This window comes from Ranitomeya variabilis, chromosome 1 (genome assembly GCF_051348905.1).
Source record: "Ranitomeya variabilis isolate aRanVar5 chromosome 1, aRanVar5.hap1, whole genome shotgun sequence".
NCBI lineage: Eukaryota > Metazoa > Chordata > Amphibia > Anura > Dendrobatidae > Ranitomeya > Ranitomeya variabilis.
Window position 1 is genome coordinate 227,735,507 of NC_135232.1, and position 14,591 is coordinate 227,750,097.

Here is a 14,591-nt window from a genome sequence, read left to right on the forward strand (position 1 = left end):
TATTTTTAATAATTTAAAATAGTCATTCTTCTCTTCCAGCATTCCCTAGGATCTAGCACAATTCACTCAAATTCTGCCCTAGATATGGCAGCGGTGTCGGTAATTGGCTGCAGCGGTCAGTTGAGTTTAGGAGCATGTTATCAGAGGTGCGTCTCCACCTGTATTAATCTGACCGCTGCAGCCATTTACACACTGCCCCATTCTGGAGTCACACCACTGTTACAGACCCTGCTCCGTAGCTGGTACAGACATCCGGAGCGGCCGGCTCTGGAAAGAGTATGCCTCAATTTTCTTTAATCAATTCACACAAAAAATAAAGTTATTGGCAGACAACCCTTTTAAATATACTTTTAATGTTAGAGACATGACATTGCATTAAACAGAATTCAGACGGGTATGCAGTTTACATATGGCCCTTCATCTGACCACAAGTCTCCTAACCTGAACTTACAGCCCCATATAGGCGTAGGCTTCTGTAAGTTTGGGTCAGGAGGAGACCTGCTGTCAGTAGGTGGATCATGAAATAGGACTGTCTGAACCCTGCCCCTCAATAGCAATAGAAGGATTTCGCTAAACACAACCATTATTAGGAACGGTCTTCTCCCGAAGAATACAGCAAAGGAATTCTATGCTTGGCAGAGTAGGCCGAGTGAGGGATGATCTTACATAGATGCCTGTCGGCACGTTTGTACACCAGTATTTAGTGATATGTCTGTATTGGCCCTTTGTCCCACAAGAAAAATACTTATTCTTGGAGATTAGATTTGCCAGTCATGAGAAATTTGCCAGTCCAAGAACATGGATTGGCTTTTTTGTTAATTTCTTGTGATTGGTACATCGGATCTCTGCAAAAGGTTGTTCTTTGTATTGGGGGGGGGGGGTTGATGTTAAAAAAAAGAAGCTTATGGGTTCCCTTCAAGGTCTGTCTGCTTTGACCAGGACCTCTTCTCTATGTCCTATAATACACAACAAGTTATGCAACTTTCTCAGGCTTTTACTTCTTTTAACATAGACCATCGCCTCAACCTCTGAGGGCCCCCTATTAGTTGTTGAGGCGCAGCTGGGGATGCATCTTGATGGAAATCAATATATGAGAATTCAGCCTATGTGATTACACCAATCTCTGGTTTGAGATCCTAACTTAAAACATTTTAAAGAAACTTTATCTTCCAAAAAATTTTGGGAGAGAAAACAAACTATGATCAAGGACAAGGCCATGGCACCTTCATGTTTTGGCTGATTAGGACAAAGAAAAATTAAAAAGCTGTGATGCAGACAGTACTACAAAGTCAGGCCCATTTTACATCACATACAGGAGAGACATATCACTTGATTAAAAGAGAAAGGTTTCCTTAGTCGGCTTTTTACACTAAAGTACAACTGCCCTTTTGTGATAAATGGAGTGTGGAATAGCCCTTTCTGGCCACTATCGATATACAACTTGCAGCGTCTAGTGACTGCAGTAATAAAGAAGGACTCAGCCACTGCATTTTTCTATAATCTGCCTTTTATTTTTCCCACTAGCTTGTCACCCATTTCCATTTTTATACTTCTACAGTCAGAAATTGTCATTTGATCCCTCCACAAAGACAGAAAATGTAGACAGATTGGAGAGGCTTTTCAGAATGATCGATCGGCACCAGATCTTGGGGGTGGGGAGAGAAAAAGACTTATTAGTGAAAAAAATAAAATAAAAATCAATTTTTCTCTAAATGAGAGAGTAAAGGATTGAACAATCCCGGACATCTGAATGAAGCCTTATTGGTACAAAAATTGGACAATAATGTACATTATTTCATTTTCAACTTTTCTTCTATTAGAAAGTTGCATTACTTATTACACAATAGTAAAGCTTTACCAAGATAACAGTATATAGGTCATCAAATCCTCTAACTCACAGTATTTGCCAGTGTAGATTTGGATTTAGACACATTTACCGGTATATTTCCTCCATTGGAAGATCCCTTGCATATTGTAAAAGACCCTTTGGCACAACTGTCACACGAGGCAAACAATCCTTTCTTTCCATCGGCTGCAGTTCTTGAGACATCTGATGTGTTGTCCAACATGGAGACAAGACCCAAAAGTAACGTATCTATCCAAGTCATTATCAGATCTTTCATCCATCACTTTCAGTAGTTGTGTCCAAGTAGATCTATTACACTTATGACCATGTATATACACTTAGACCATGAAGGTCTGTTTGCAAGAACTGACCGGTGGCACGATGCAACCGCTACTAAGTGAAATTTTATCAAACAGTTATTTGAATGGGGAACCAAAGGAAACTTTGCAGGCTGAGCAATCTACCCTCGAGACCGCGCACACGCTGCCATTGTTCTCAGCAGTGTGAGAGCTGTTTACACAGGACAATGCAACAATGATCTTATGCTGCACAGAAGATCAATTCACCCGATGAGCGACAGTTTTGCTTGTCCATCGGGTGATCGCCAACCTGTTTACACAGAGATAATTGTGAAGAGAGTGTTTAACAATGCAGTGTTAGTGTTTTCACAGTTTGGGATTTTTTATCTTAAAAAGAAGAAATATAAGCCAGCTCACCCGTGATGCATAAACCAAACCTCGGGAGCACGGACAACGCATTTCTGGAGGCTAAGCTCCCTTAATCATGACCACGGTCATGATTAAGGAAGCTTAGTCTCCAGAAACGCGTTGAGATTCTTACCCATATGGTTTGTGCTGAAGTCTGTATCCTCCATGTTTAAAGTTTGTGAATAAAGAAAACTTTTTTACGGATTCGGTGAAGCTGGACATTCTTCTTTTTTGGATTTTTATCTTAAGCCTATAAATTTATTGTATAGTCTCTGCATGAAAATAGAAATGCCTCATAAAAGATGTAACAAGTTGCAAAAAAAGCTAGATTACAGACAATCTCTAGTGCAAACATAGTTTGTAACAATTAGTGAAGAACTGTGACAAGTGGCGCACAGAACAAAAGGATACTGGCAACTCTTAGCAGCCAAACTTCCTTTTTATAGTACCCCCATGAGCTCATTACAACACAAGGAGATTTGTTCCAGTTTTAATCAACCTTAAATTTATAGCCCAGATATAGAATAGGAAGACTCTCAGCCATGAAGTTTTTACATCCCTAAAAAGTCATCTATGGTCCCGCAGAGAGATCCTGACAGGACTTGCTTGCTGCGGGTGACCAGAACATAGGTCAAATCCCTGCGTATTCTAGAGTAAGTTTACACCGCAGGCGTGAGGAGAAGGACTTTTCAGTCTGAAGAGAAAAAAAAGTCTTGTGCTTATGTTTTAGTAACGGAATGTTACTTACTATGCAGCTTTCCTTACACCGTTAATCATAAAGTAAAAAGGACAGAATAAACTATTGCACACAATTTTCTCTAGTGCAGTAGCCTCAGATTAGGATCTGGTTTATGTGGTCACAGATAAATGAGTCTAATAGGGGGATTCTCAGTTTTGAAGGTTTTTTTCCCCTATCCATGAGACTAGGAAGAACTTCACATTCGCTGGGGATCAGACAGCTGTGTCCCCCCACCGATCCAGAGAACCGGGGCTTTGAGTAGCACTGTGGGTCATGCCCACTTCCACTCCAGCAATCTCGGGCATTCCCATAACAAAGAATGAAGCACAGAGCTTGGCCACCTTTGGTGGTCATATTTTTTAAGGAAAAAAAAAAAAGGAAGAATGGAGTGGAAGTGCGCATAATTGACATCCACTCCATTTACAAGGGCTCTTTAATGCTCCGGGTCTTGGAATTCATGGGTGGCCCAGCGGTCGGACCCCCAACAGTCAGAAAGTCATTAGTTAGGACACACGTATGCCTATTATATTATGGTGTAGATATGCCAGAAACCAGATGAATGAGCAGCAAAACACTCGTTTATCAATTGACAGTATCGTTCATACCGGCATTAAAATCCTAAAGATGAGGTCTCCTGCTGACTATGTCCTTCTCAGAACAATCTTGTCGACAATTAAATGACCGCCGATCAACTTAAATATAAAAACAATCGGTGATGAGCGAATGTGCTCGTATGACGCTTTATCCGAGCATGCTCAGGTGTTATCCAAGTATCTCTATGGTGTGCTCGTATATTATGTTATGCTATGATTTGCAGCTGTTAGACAGCCCAAACACACGTGGGGATTCCCTAGCAGCCACAAATCATGCAGCTGCAGCTAAAAGAACGGCAGAGATACTCGGAAAACACCCGAGCACGCTCGGATAAGACGTCATACGAGCACATCTTATCACTAGAAGCCATCCTTTTCCTTCGGAAATGTGGTGAACATTTAATTGACAACAAGATCATTCTTCTGAGCAGAACATATCATTGTTGGCAGCGGACCTCATCTTTAGGATTTTAGTGCCGGTATGAGAGATACAATCACCTGATAAACGGTGTTTTGCGCATTCTTCCGATTGCTATCCACATGCAACATTCTTGTACCTTAGGCCGGGGTCACAGTTGCGAGTTCAATGCCAGGAACTCATACGAGTCTCTCGCATCAATACCCGGCACTCGGGACCGGAGCGTGCGGCCGTATGGATTTCTCTGCAGCTGAACACTCCGGTCCGAGTGCCAGCGGCAGAGCCAGGTATTGATGCGACAGATTCGTGCCAGTTTCTCGCATTGAACTCGCAAGTGTGACCCCGGCCTTACATGTAGCTGCATCCATTTTATCCGCTTTTCCAGCAAGCTTATTTTAAAGCACACTCATTACCTACATACAGTTAGGCTGGTAGCATTAACTCCGCAAGCTATAAAAGCATGGCTTAGTGTGGTCTTCATCTGTGTACACAGATCTGAAGACACCAAACATTTCTAAGAATGGAGAGGACTCCACAAGACATCAATGAAATGCCCCAGGCACTGTAGTTTTTAATATTACTTAGAAAGCTATGCCAGCTGTCTGTAGGTACAACTTGCTACACAGAACAGTAACCAAGCCTTAGTACTCCAGACTCGGAGTGCAGTTTTCCCACCATAAAGTAACCGGGTTACTAGGTTAATCCTCCATGCAGTGCACAGGCATCCTCGGATTAAGTATAGTTATGGCGTGGTGAAATGTTTTCAGGCATGTAAGGCAGAACGAAAACTTCAGCGCTGCGTGTGCTCATGTACGGTCTAGTCACATGTGCTGTAATGCTTCTTGTCCCTGCTCTGTGTATCCGTCGTCTCTGTTGTAATCTGCCCAGACGCCAAAGGATTCCTGAAAGGTGACATTTTTCTGAGTCATGGGCATCCGCTTCTTATCCCGTGAAAAAAAGCTAAACCTAAAGAAAAAGATTAAACATGATCACATATACGGACAAGGCATCTCGGCATAGAATCTGGTGTTAGATGTGTAGTTCCAGCATAGTTTGTAATTAAAAAAAAAAAAATGGGGGTATAACAACAATAGCCTTTGTTTATTGGTACATTTCATCTGCAAAAGTCCTACACTGCAATAAATGCGAGTTTTCCAAAATTTGTGCATGGAAAAACTGACAATGCTTTTTATAACATGTATTAAAAATGCAAGTAGTAAAGACCGATATGTGCACTATATGCATTTTTTTTTAGCATTCAAACAAATGGGAAGCTACGGTAGTTGGAATCATATTTGAAGAGGTTTTATATATAAGGATTTGGGCTCAGAATCCATGCCCAAAAAACTGTACTGAACATAACAGAGCAGCACAGGTTGTGTATAATATTTCAGCGTAGCTCCATTTACTGCAGTGAAGTGGATGTTGCTGTCCTATTGGTGCTCATTTTAGAAGTTTTTTGTTTTTTTTTTAATTTGGTCAACCTATTTAAGCCCACGTTCAAACGTTGAGTATTTTACCTCAGTATTTGTAAGCCAAAACCAGGAATGGAACAATCAGAGGAAGATTATTATAGAAACATATGCACCACTTCTGTATTTATCACCTACTCCTAGTTTTGACTTACAAATACTGAGGTAAAAAAACCTCACCAAATACTGAATGTGTGAACGTGGTCTAAGTTTGTTCTAATTTTCACATTTATCTAGTATACACTTGAGATATTAATACCAAAAGAGGCTACGACCTAATGGCAAAAGAGCAAACAAAAACTCAAATCCTTCCATTAGCTATTGGCAATTGCAGGGATATTTTATAAAACTATGTCCTCTACCCATTGCTGGGTCACATATGTATACAGCTCAGGCAAAAATTAAGAGACCACTGCAAAATGTTCAGTTTGTCTGATTTTTCTCTTTATAGGTATATTTTTTGAGCAAAATGTAAATTGTTCTTTTAGTCTATAAACTTCTGTCAGCATGTCTCCGAATTTCCAGGCTATACATTTTCAATTTTTTCTGACTAAAAAAATGGTCAAATTTTTAAGAAAATTTATTACTTTCAGACCTCAAATAAGGCAAAGAAAACAAGTCCATGATCATTTAGAAACAACAATACTAATGTTTTATCTCAGGAAGAGTTCAGAAATCAATATTGTGTGGAATAACCATGATTTTTAGTCACCGCTTTCATGCGTCTTGGCATGCTTTCCACCAGTCTTTCACACTGCTTCTGGCGCAAAAATGTAAGCAGTTCTTTGTTTGATGGCTTGTGACTATCCATCATCCTCTTGTTTACATTCCAGAGTTTTCCAATGGGGTTCATGTCTGGAGATTGGGCTGCCCATGACAGGGTTTTGATATGGTGGTCTATTAATATTTGCCAGAGCTGTATATTTCTAAATTCAAATTCCAAGAAAGACACTTCAGATTTTCCGCCTAATATTATTGATTCCCTAGATTAGCGTTCATTAAAACATAATCACACACTGCTGAAGGAAGGAGTAGTCCAAAGATGTAATACTTCATTTACTGGGTGCAGTAGTTGTGCCAAGATCACGGTTTTCTCTGCTGCAGATCTAGAGCTCGGAATGCTGAGCCGTGCATCGCACACAGCACTGACTGACAGAAAGCTGCTAGTGAATGGTAGGAGTTGGTTACACAGACGAGTTGGTTACACAGAGGAGTTGACCATGAGGCACAAGGCAGTGAGTCCCGTAGTGATAAGTGTTTTATCAGCAGGAGATTATTTTATTGACGCACAAAGCCCAGTAAGTGACACATCACTGGAATCAGGCTTTCAACACCTACAGCATGCTGTGCTCAGCTTATATAGCAATGGCCTGCTGACAGACTCCTTTTAAAAGAGACCCTACCGAACAATTTTGTAGTCTAAAGTAAAGACTTGGCTATAATACGGATTACCTTGATACCTTTGTTGAAGAAATCTGCTTTGTTGTGGTTCTTTAATCACCATTTGGAGTTTTTAGCTGATTAGATTTTGGTGCACAGGGGCTGGACTGAATACGGGGTCTTCTCCCTTTGTGATGGCCCCTCCGCCTGCCTCCGGTCTATGTATAACCTGCCTGCTCTGTCTGAAATCTTAGCACAGGAAAGATATATATCTTGGTACTGTGTTAGCCAGTAGATAGAAAAATATTTAGAATTGAGAGTCTTCAGTGGTTGATACCTTTTAATGGCTAACTGAAAAGATGGTAACAAATTGCAAGCTTTCGAGACAACACAGGTCTCTTCATCAGGCAAAGACTAATACAAATTCTGAAGAATCACATATTTATGCACAACATAGCACAGAAAAAACAACTCACTGCAGGAATGAATGTGTTGCATGGATTTATGTCTTTTTACATCAACTAAGGAACTTGCCCCTCAGACCATGTGGGGTCATCACAACAGAACCCGACCCCAATCAGAGGACAATAAAACATTCCTTATCTAAGAACTGGCCCAACATTTATGGACATAACTGTTTATCACTCATGGTAATTCTGCTTCATGTCACCTATCGTATCCATGTTTTTTTTTTTTCTGTGCCATGTTGTGCATAAATATGTGATTCTTCAGAATTTCTTTTAGTCTTTGCCTGATGAAGAGACCTGAGTAGTCTCAAAGCTTGCAAATTTGTTGTTACCATCTTTTCAGTTAGGCTAGGTTCACATTGCGTTAGGGCAATCCGTTAAGCGCATAGCGCTAGCGGATTGCGCTAATGCAATGTTTCTCTAGGGTCCACGTTCGCCATCCCCGCTAGCGCAGATCCCCGATCTGCGGTAGCGAGGAACAGACCTCGGGCGCTGCAAGCAGCGTCCGAGGTCCGTCACAAAAGAACGGCACATCGCTAGCGCGTGCCGAAAATGGCATGCGCTAGCGGCAAAAATAACATTGCTGTCAATGGGTGCGCTAACGGACCCGTTGCACGGCGCTAATTGCGACATTTTCGCCGTGCAACGCAGTCAGTTAGCGTTAACCCATTAACGCAATGTGAACCTAGCCTTAGCCATTAAAAGGTATCAACCACTGAGGACTCCATTCTAAATATTTTTGAAATCTTAGCAGTGACACGTCATTCACAGACCGGAGGCCGGCAAAGGAACTGGGGCAATACAGACAGGAAGAAGACGACCCCGTGCAAAGTCCGGCCCTTGTGCACTGAAATCTAATTAGCAGAAATCATCAAATGGTGATTAAAGAACCATAAAGCGGATTTCTTCACCAAAAGGTATCAATTTAATCTAGATTACAGCCGTGTCTTTACATAACAAAGTTGGGCTGGCAGGTTCACTTTAAGGCTATGTGCACACATTGCGGATTTTCCGTGTTTTTTTTTTTTTCTGGCGGTTCTCCGCTGCAAAAACACTTAAAAAAAACGCTTACATTAAGCATCCTATCATTTTTAATGCATTCCGCAATTTTTCCGCACATCGCAGAAAAAAAATGCAGCATGTTCATTAATTTTGCGGATTTTTTGCGGATTTCCAGCTATATTATTGCATTGGAAAGCTCCAGGAAAAAAAAAACTGCGAAAAACGCACAAAAAAAACCACCCAAAAAATACGAGTGCGGATTTCCTGCGAAAGTAGTCCAGATTTGCTCAGGAAAATTTTGCACACTTTCCTGAACGTGGGCACATAGCCTAAGGACTACCGTACTGACATATGTATGCTTAAGATTTTCACAACTTTATGAATATGCATGTCAACCTTTAATTTTATATTTCCAGATGTAAAAATAAAAAATAAAAAAAACACAAAACAAAACACACCAACATACTATAAAAGAGGTTGTTGACCTTGGATTACCAACATAAGTTTACTATACAGATATAATAGACATGGATCAGTAGAGTGAAGGGATATATAGATTGCAAATAACTGTTTGTGACTAGTACAGGGGAAAATATTGGTTAAATTACGTCTGTAAAGTTCTTTTTAAAAACACGGCATCAATCCACGCGCGGTGTAAAGCATGCAGTCAGCGCCACTCTACAGCACAGTGCACATATTAGCGCCGCACAGCATGCAAGGCAGGAGCAATTTTATTACATATGTCTACTTAAAATCTTAATGTCTAAATATATCCTTTCCCCTATACTCAACCAGCCACCATTTTATTTAATGTCCCTTTTTGATTTGCTTATTATAGTCTATAAATTATGTAAATTTCTACTTGTGGGCCTGATGGCAGGAAGAAGCACCAAACGAAAGGAAGAACCATTGTTACTATCATTTATCCATGTCTGGGAATGCTTGGTAATTATGGAGGTATTTACAATGTGCCTTATGCTGAAGAATAAAAAGATGTTTGCCGTAAATGATTTTCTATTCACATCATGTATAGACATACAGTGGGAACATTACAGAAAGGCTTTTGTTGCGAAGAAAAAAAAATAAACATTTATAACTTGCCCCTTGAAGAAGCAGGGGTGAAACACTTTGCGTGCAAATGAAGGCGATACCTTTAGTTGGCCCATATTTCTTGCTGAATGGGCTGGGTGTATATAGGTCCTTCATGTTTTTGGGTTTACTTTAGCCGGCATCTAATTATTTTTAAGCATGGATTACTGTCCAGATTCTATGAAGCAATGCATTTTGCTTTGTTTAATCCTTAGTAATAAAATAGTCATTGTATATTATTTCCTCACTTCTGTTTTTTTCTGTTGGTTTGAATACAGTGGATTTTTTTTAGCAATAGGCTCCCTCTGTGTAAGATAGGGGGAGGGGGAAAGGTATACCATTCTTTTGGCCTCTGTATTCTGAATAAAGCCTTATGAATAATAAAGCCTTATGAATATATTCTGTATAACCTAGATGTCCTTTCCAAAGAGCTGAAGTACACGATACCTTCATATTTCTGTTATAATCTAGACATGTTTAGTTGCCATCCTCATCATGAATCTGTGTGAAGACACTGAATGGCCATTCTGATTGGCAGCCGGATGCACGATTTTAATTTCAACAATCCCACAATCAGCCAGTCAGAATAGCAGCAGATTAGACAAACCATGGCAGCACACTCCCTGCATGCACAAAAGTGACAAGCGCAAGACATAGGCAATGAAAATGGGTCCTACAAGAGAGATAAGCCTGCTGATTGGCTGCAATGTGGGATCATCTGCAATCAATCCTGCTGCTACCATGGGCATTATGGCCGTAAACATCCTGATGAAAACAGACATAACAGACAGAAAAAACATTATGGATGGTCAGTATAGTATGTGAAATAGAATATTCAATATGCACTACAAAATGGAATAACATGTATAATCTCTAAGGGAATACTACTTACAAAAGGTGAATGAGACCATGAGATACATCTATTATAGTCCGGATGACCCTGCTGTGTCTGTGGATGGGGGGGTGGGGGGATGTGAAGCTGCATCAAGTCACAGGAGCCAGCTGCTGAGGTTAAGGCCTGTGCCTGCAGAGAAATAATATTCACTGCTCCCCACGCCCAAAAACCCTCCCACCTCTATGCACTGAACCTGGCACCGATTGATGGGAGGCACTATGGGCGTGGGGAGCAGTGACTATTCATTATTCTAATAGCGAGCACACTGTTCGCTGCCATTAAACAAGGTTAGACTTTGATTTAGACTATGGTGGTGAAGCTCTCAGTCCAGCAGCCACAGTCTTACTTGCCCTTATTGTTGTAAAATGGATTATACTGAGACCCCTCTACAAGAGCATGTGACTTCAGAGAACGCAGAAACCTCAACAGAAGTGATTTGCCCAATTTGTGCCGCATTACCAGGGGGAAATCCAAATCACATCACACATGATTTTGCTGCCCACCTTACATTTGAACATATACCGTATTTTTCAGATTATAAGATGCTAAATTGGGGGGGGGACACCGGATTACTCACCGGTAATGCTCTTTTATAGAGCCACGACAGCACCCACTTGAGAGAGGGGATCCGCCCCTAGGAACAGGAAACCCTATGGAGAGATAAAAGGGGCGGTCCCCCTCGCTCCCACAGTTGGGTTACAGAGATTGCGAGGAACCGCCCACCAGAATTAGTAGGCAATTTGATTTCATCATTTATCATTAGTTAACTTAAGTATGGCTAACTACAAGAACCAAAACACCCTTAATTGTGCTTCTATAAAAATAACTCATTAGGGTGGGAAGTAAAGGGGTGCTGTCGTGGCTCTATAAAAGAGCATTACCGGTGAGTAATCCGGTGTTTTCTCTTCGCCACGACAGCACCCACATGAGAGACTTTCAGAGATAGTCATTTGGGAGGGATCACAGTGTTAAGAACTGATCTTCCAAAGGACAGGTCAGATGAAGAAGATAAATCCAATCTATAGTGATTATAGAAGGTAGTAGGAGAAGCCCAGGTTGCGGCCTTACATATCAGTTCTATTGGAACTTCCGCTCGCTCGGCCCAGGATGATGCTATCGCCCGAGTGGAATGTGCTTTTACAGTCTCAGGCGGGTTCTCCCCTTTGGATGAATAGGCCAGACATATTGCATCCCGAATCCACCGAGATAAAGTACCCTTCGTGATTCCATCTCCTTTTCTATGGCCCTGGAAGGAAATAAAGAGAGCCCTGCTCTTCCTCCAGGCGCTAGTTCTATCTAAATAGGCTAGTATGGCTCTCCTCACATCTAATGTGTGGTATTTTTGTTCTTCCTGATTCGTAGGGTTATCATAGAAGGAGGGAAGAAAAATTTCTTGTGATCTATGAAATTTAGTGCATACTTTGGGTAAGTAGGAAGGGTCTGTTTTTAGGACAATTCTATCTGGAAATATAGACATAAACGGTGGATCTATCGACAATGCCTGTATGTCACTCTTCTAGCTGATACTAACGCGACAAGAAGAGCTATCTTGATGGAGACATGTTTTATGTGAGCTGAATGTAGTGGCTCAAAGGGGTGGTCTGTCAGAGCTTCAAGGACTAAATTAACATCCCAAGGTGGTACATGGGGAATTTGAACTGTCTCTGACCTTTGGCAAGCTGCGATAAACCTGGCTACCCACTTGTTACCTGCAATATCGTGACCATATAAAGCACCAAGCGCAGAAATATGCACTCTTAAGGTACTGACTGCCAGACCCAAATCGCGCCCTTTTTGAAGAAATTCTAGAATCATAGGGATATGAATTTCGTTTGATAGTGCTGTTGGGTAGAGGTTTAAATTTTTTTTCCATACTCTCACATAAATGGATGTGGTGGATTTTTTCCTACTTCGTAGCAGAGTGTCGATTACTTTGTTAGAAAACCCTCTCATTTTTAGCAGCTGCCTCTCAAATGCCAGGCTGTCAACCGCAGACCCTTCACATGAGGGTGGTTGAAGGGGCCCTGGAAGAGAAGATCCTGATCCTCCGGAAGGATCCACGGGTCTGAGATCGACATGGCTCTCAGCCAGGAAAACCATGTCCTCTTGGGCCAAAACGGAGCTATTAAGATCACTTTTGCTCTGTCCTCCCTCATCTTCCCGATCACAGTTGGAAGAAGTATTAATGGGAGAAAGGCATATGCTTTCTGGAATGTCCATGGGACTTGCAGAGCATCGAAGATATCTGGATTGTCGCATCGGAACAAAGAAGCGAACCTTTTGACTTGTCGGTTTTGTCTCGTCGCGAAAAGGTCTCTCGGGAGTGCCCCATTTTTTGATTATCATTAAAAAGATATGACGGCTGAGAACCCACTCTCCATGGCGGAGAGTGTGGCGGCTGAGGAAATCCGCTTTTGGATTGTCGACTCCTCTTACATGCAGTGCTGATAAGGATAGGAGGTGCTCCTCTGCTATGGATAGAATGTCGCCGGCTATAGACATGAGAGCTTCTGATCTTGTTCCCCCTTGGTGGTTTATGTATGCCACCGCTGTCATGTTGTCTGAAAAGATTCTTGTATGCGTTCCGTGTAACTGCGGAAGAAATTTACATATGGCATGATAGATAGCCTTCAGTTCTTTTTTATTAGAAGAATCGTTCGATTCTCTAAGAGACCACAGACCTTGAACTATTTGATCTCCTAAGTGTGCTCCCCAACCACTAGGACTGGCATCGGTAAAGATTGTTTTTGAAGGTTTAACCACCCAGGGAACCCCACTGGTAAAAGGACTCTGGTCTAACCACCAGGTAAGAGAATTTAACACGTCTGATGGTAAAGATAACCGACTATCTAATTGGCCTTGTAACCTCTCTTCTTCCTGTAGAATTTGATACTGTAATTTCCTACTATGGAATTGAGCCCACGGGACAGCCGGGATACACGATGTGAAAGAACCAAGAAGGGACATCCCTTCTCTTAGAGAAATTAGGGGGTTATTAATCACCGATTGTACCTTGTTTATAATTGTTAATTGCTTAGAGTCGGGAAGAAAGCACCTTTGATTTGTAGAATCTAGAATAAGCCCTAGGAATGTTTGTCGAGTTGTGGGGAACAATTTGGATTTTTCCCAGTTTACTAACCACCCCAATTCCTGCAGGGATGAAATTGTATCCAGTAAACGTTGATGGCATTGGGAAAAGGAGTTGCCCACTATCAAAAGGTCATCTAAATATGGTATTACCAGTGTGTCTTTTAATCTTAAATATGACATTACTTCTGACATTAATTTTGTGAAGACTCTCGGAGCTATCGACAGTCCAAAGGGCATTGCTGTATATTGATAATGCCTTACTTGACCTTCCATCATAACTGCCACCCGTAGATATTGCTGATGTTCGATGAAGATTGGTAGATGGTAAAACGCATCTTTAAGGTCAAGTACTGCCATAAAGCAATGGGGAAACAGAAGCTTTATAGTTGATCGTATAGACTCCATTTTAAAGGTTTGTTTTTTTAAGAAGACGTTTAGTCTTTTCAGGTTAATTATTGTTCTGAACGATCCGTCTGGTTTCGGAATCAAAAATAAAGGGGAATAAAAACCCCTTCCTCTTTGATGAAAAGGGACTTCCACTAGTACCCCTTTGGACAGGAGATTTATTATTTCCTGTTCTAAGGCCTCTTGTTGTGATTGAGACCTTAAGGAAGTCAATAAGAATGAGTCCGGAGGGACTCGGGCAAATTTTAATTTTAGACCCGTACATATAAGGCTAATTGCCCATGGATTGGAAGTCATTGTCAGCCATTGTGAAGAGAAGAAAGACAACCTACCACCAACGGGTAGATTTGTCCTAACGGGGTTTATCCTCAGGTTTGAATGGACGTTTTCCGAAAAACGCTCCTTTCTGTTTAAAGTCTTTATTAGCCCAGCGGTCTTGGTTTTTATAGTCTTTTCTCCTATTAAACATGGGCTTTCGGAACGCTCTC

General features: G+C 41.3%; 1 protein-coding gene across 2 annotated transcripts in view; it reads right to left on the minus strand.

The window, feature by feature from the left end:
* Nucleotides 1-881: 881 nt before the first annotated feature.
* Nucleotides 882-14,591, minus strand: part of RILPL1 (Rab interacting lysosomal protein like 1) — a 56,576-nt gene continuing 42,866 nt past the window's right edge. Inside the window, exons 7-8 of one of the 2 annotated variants that reach the window (XM_077293215.1) lie at nucleotides 10,391-10,478; nucleotides 5,131-5,269 (exon numbers count right to left, since the gene is read on the minus strand). In XM_077293215.1, coding sequence (XP_077149330.1) covers nucleotides 5,264-5,269; nucleotides 10,391-10,478 — 94 coding nt within the window. In that variant the 3' untranslated portion in view covers nucleotides 5,131-5,263. Of the gene's footprint in view, nucleotides 5,270-10,390; nucleotides 10,479-14,591 lie in introns of both variants that reach the window. The other variant, XM_077293214.1, reaches the window with a different exon arrangement.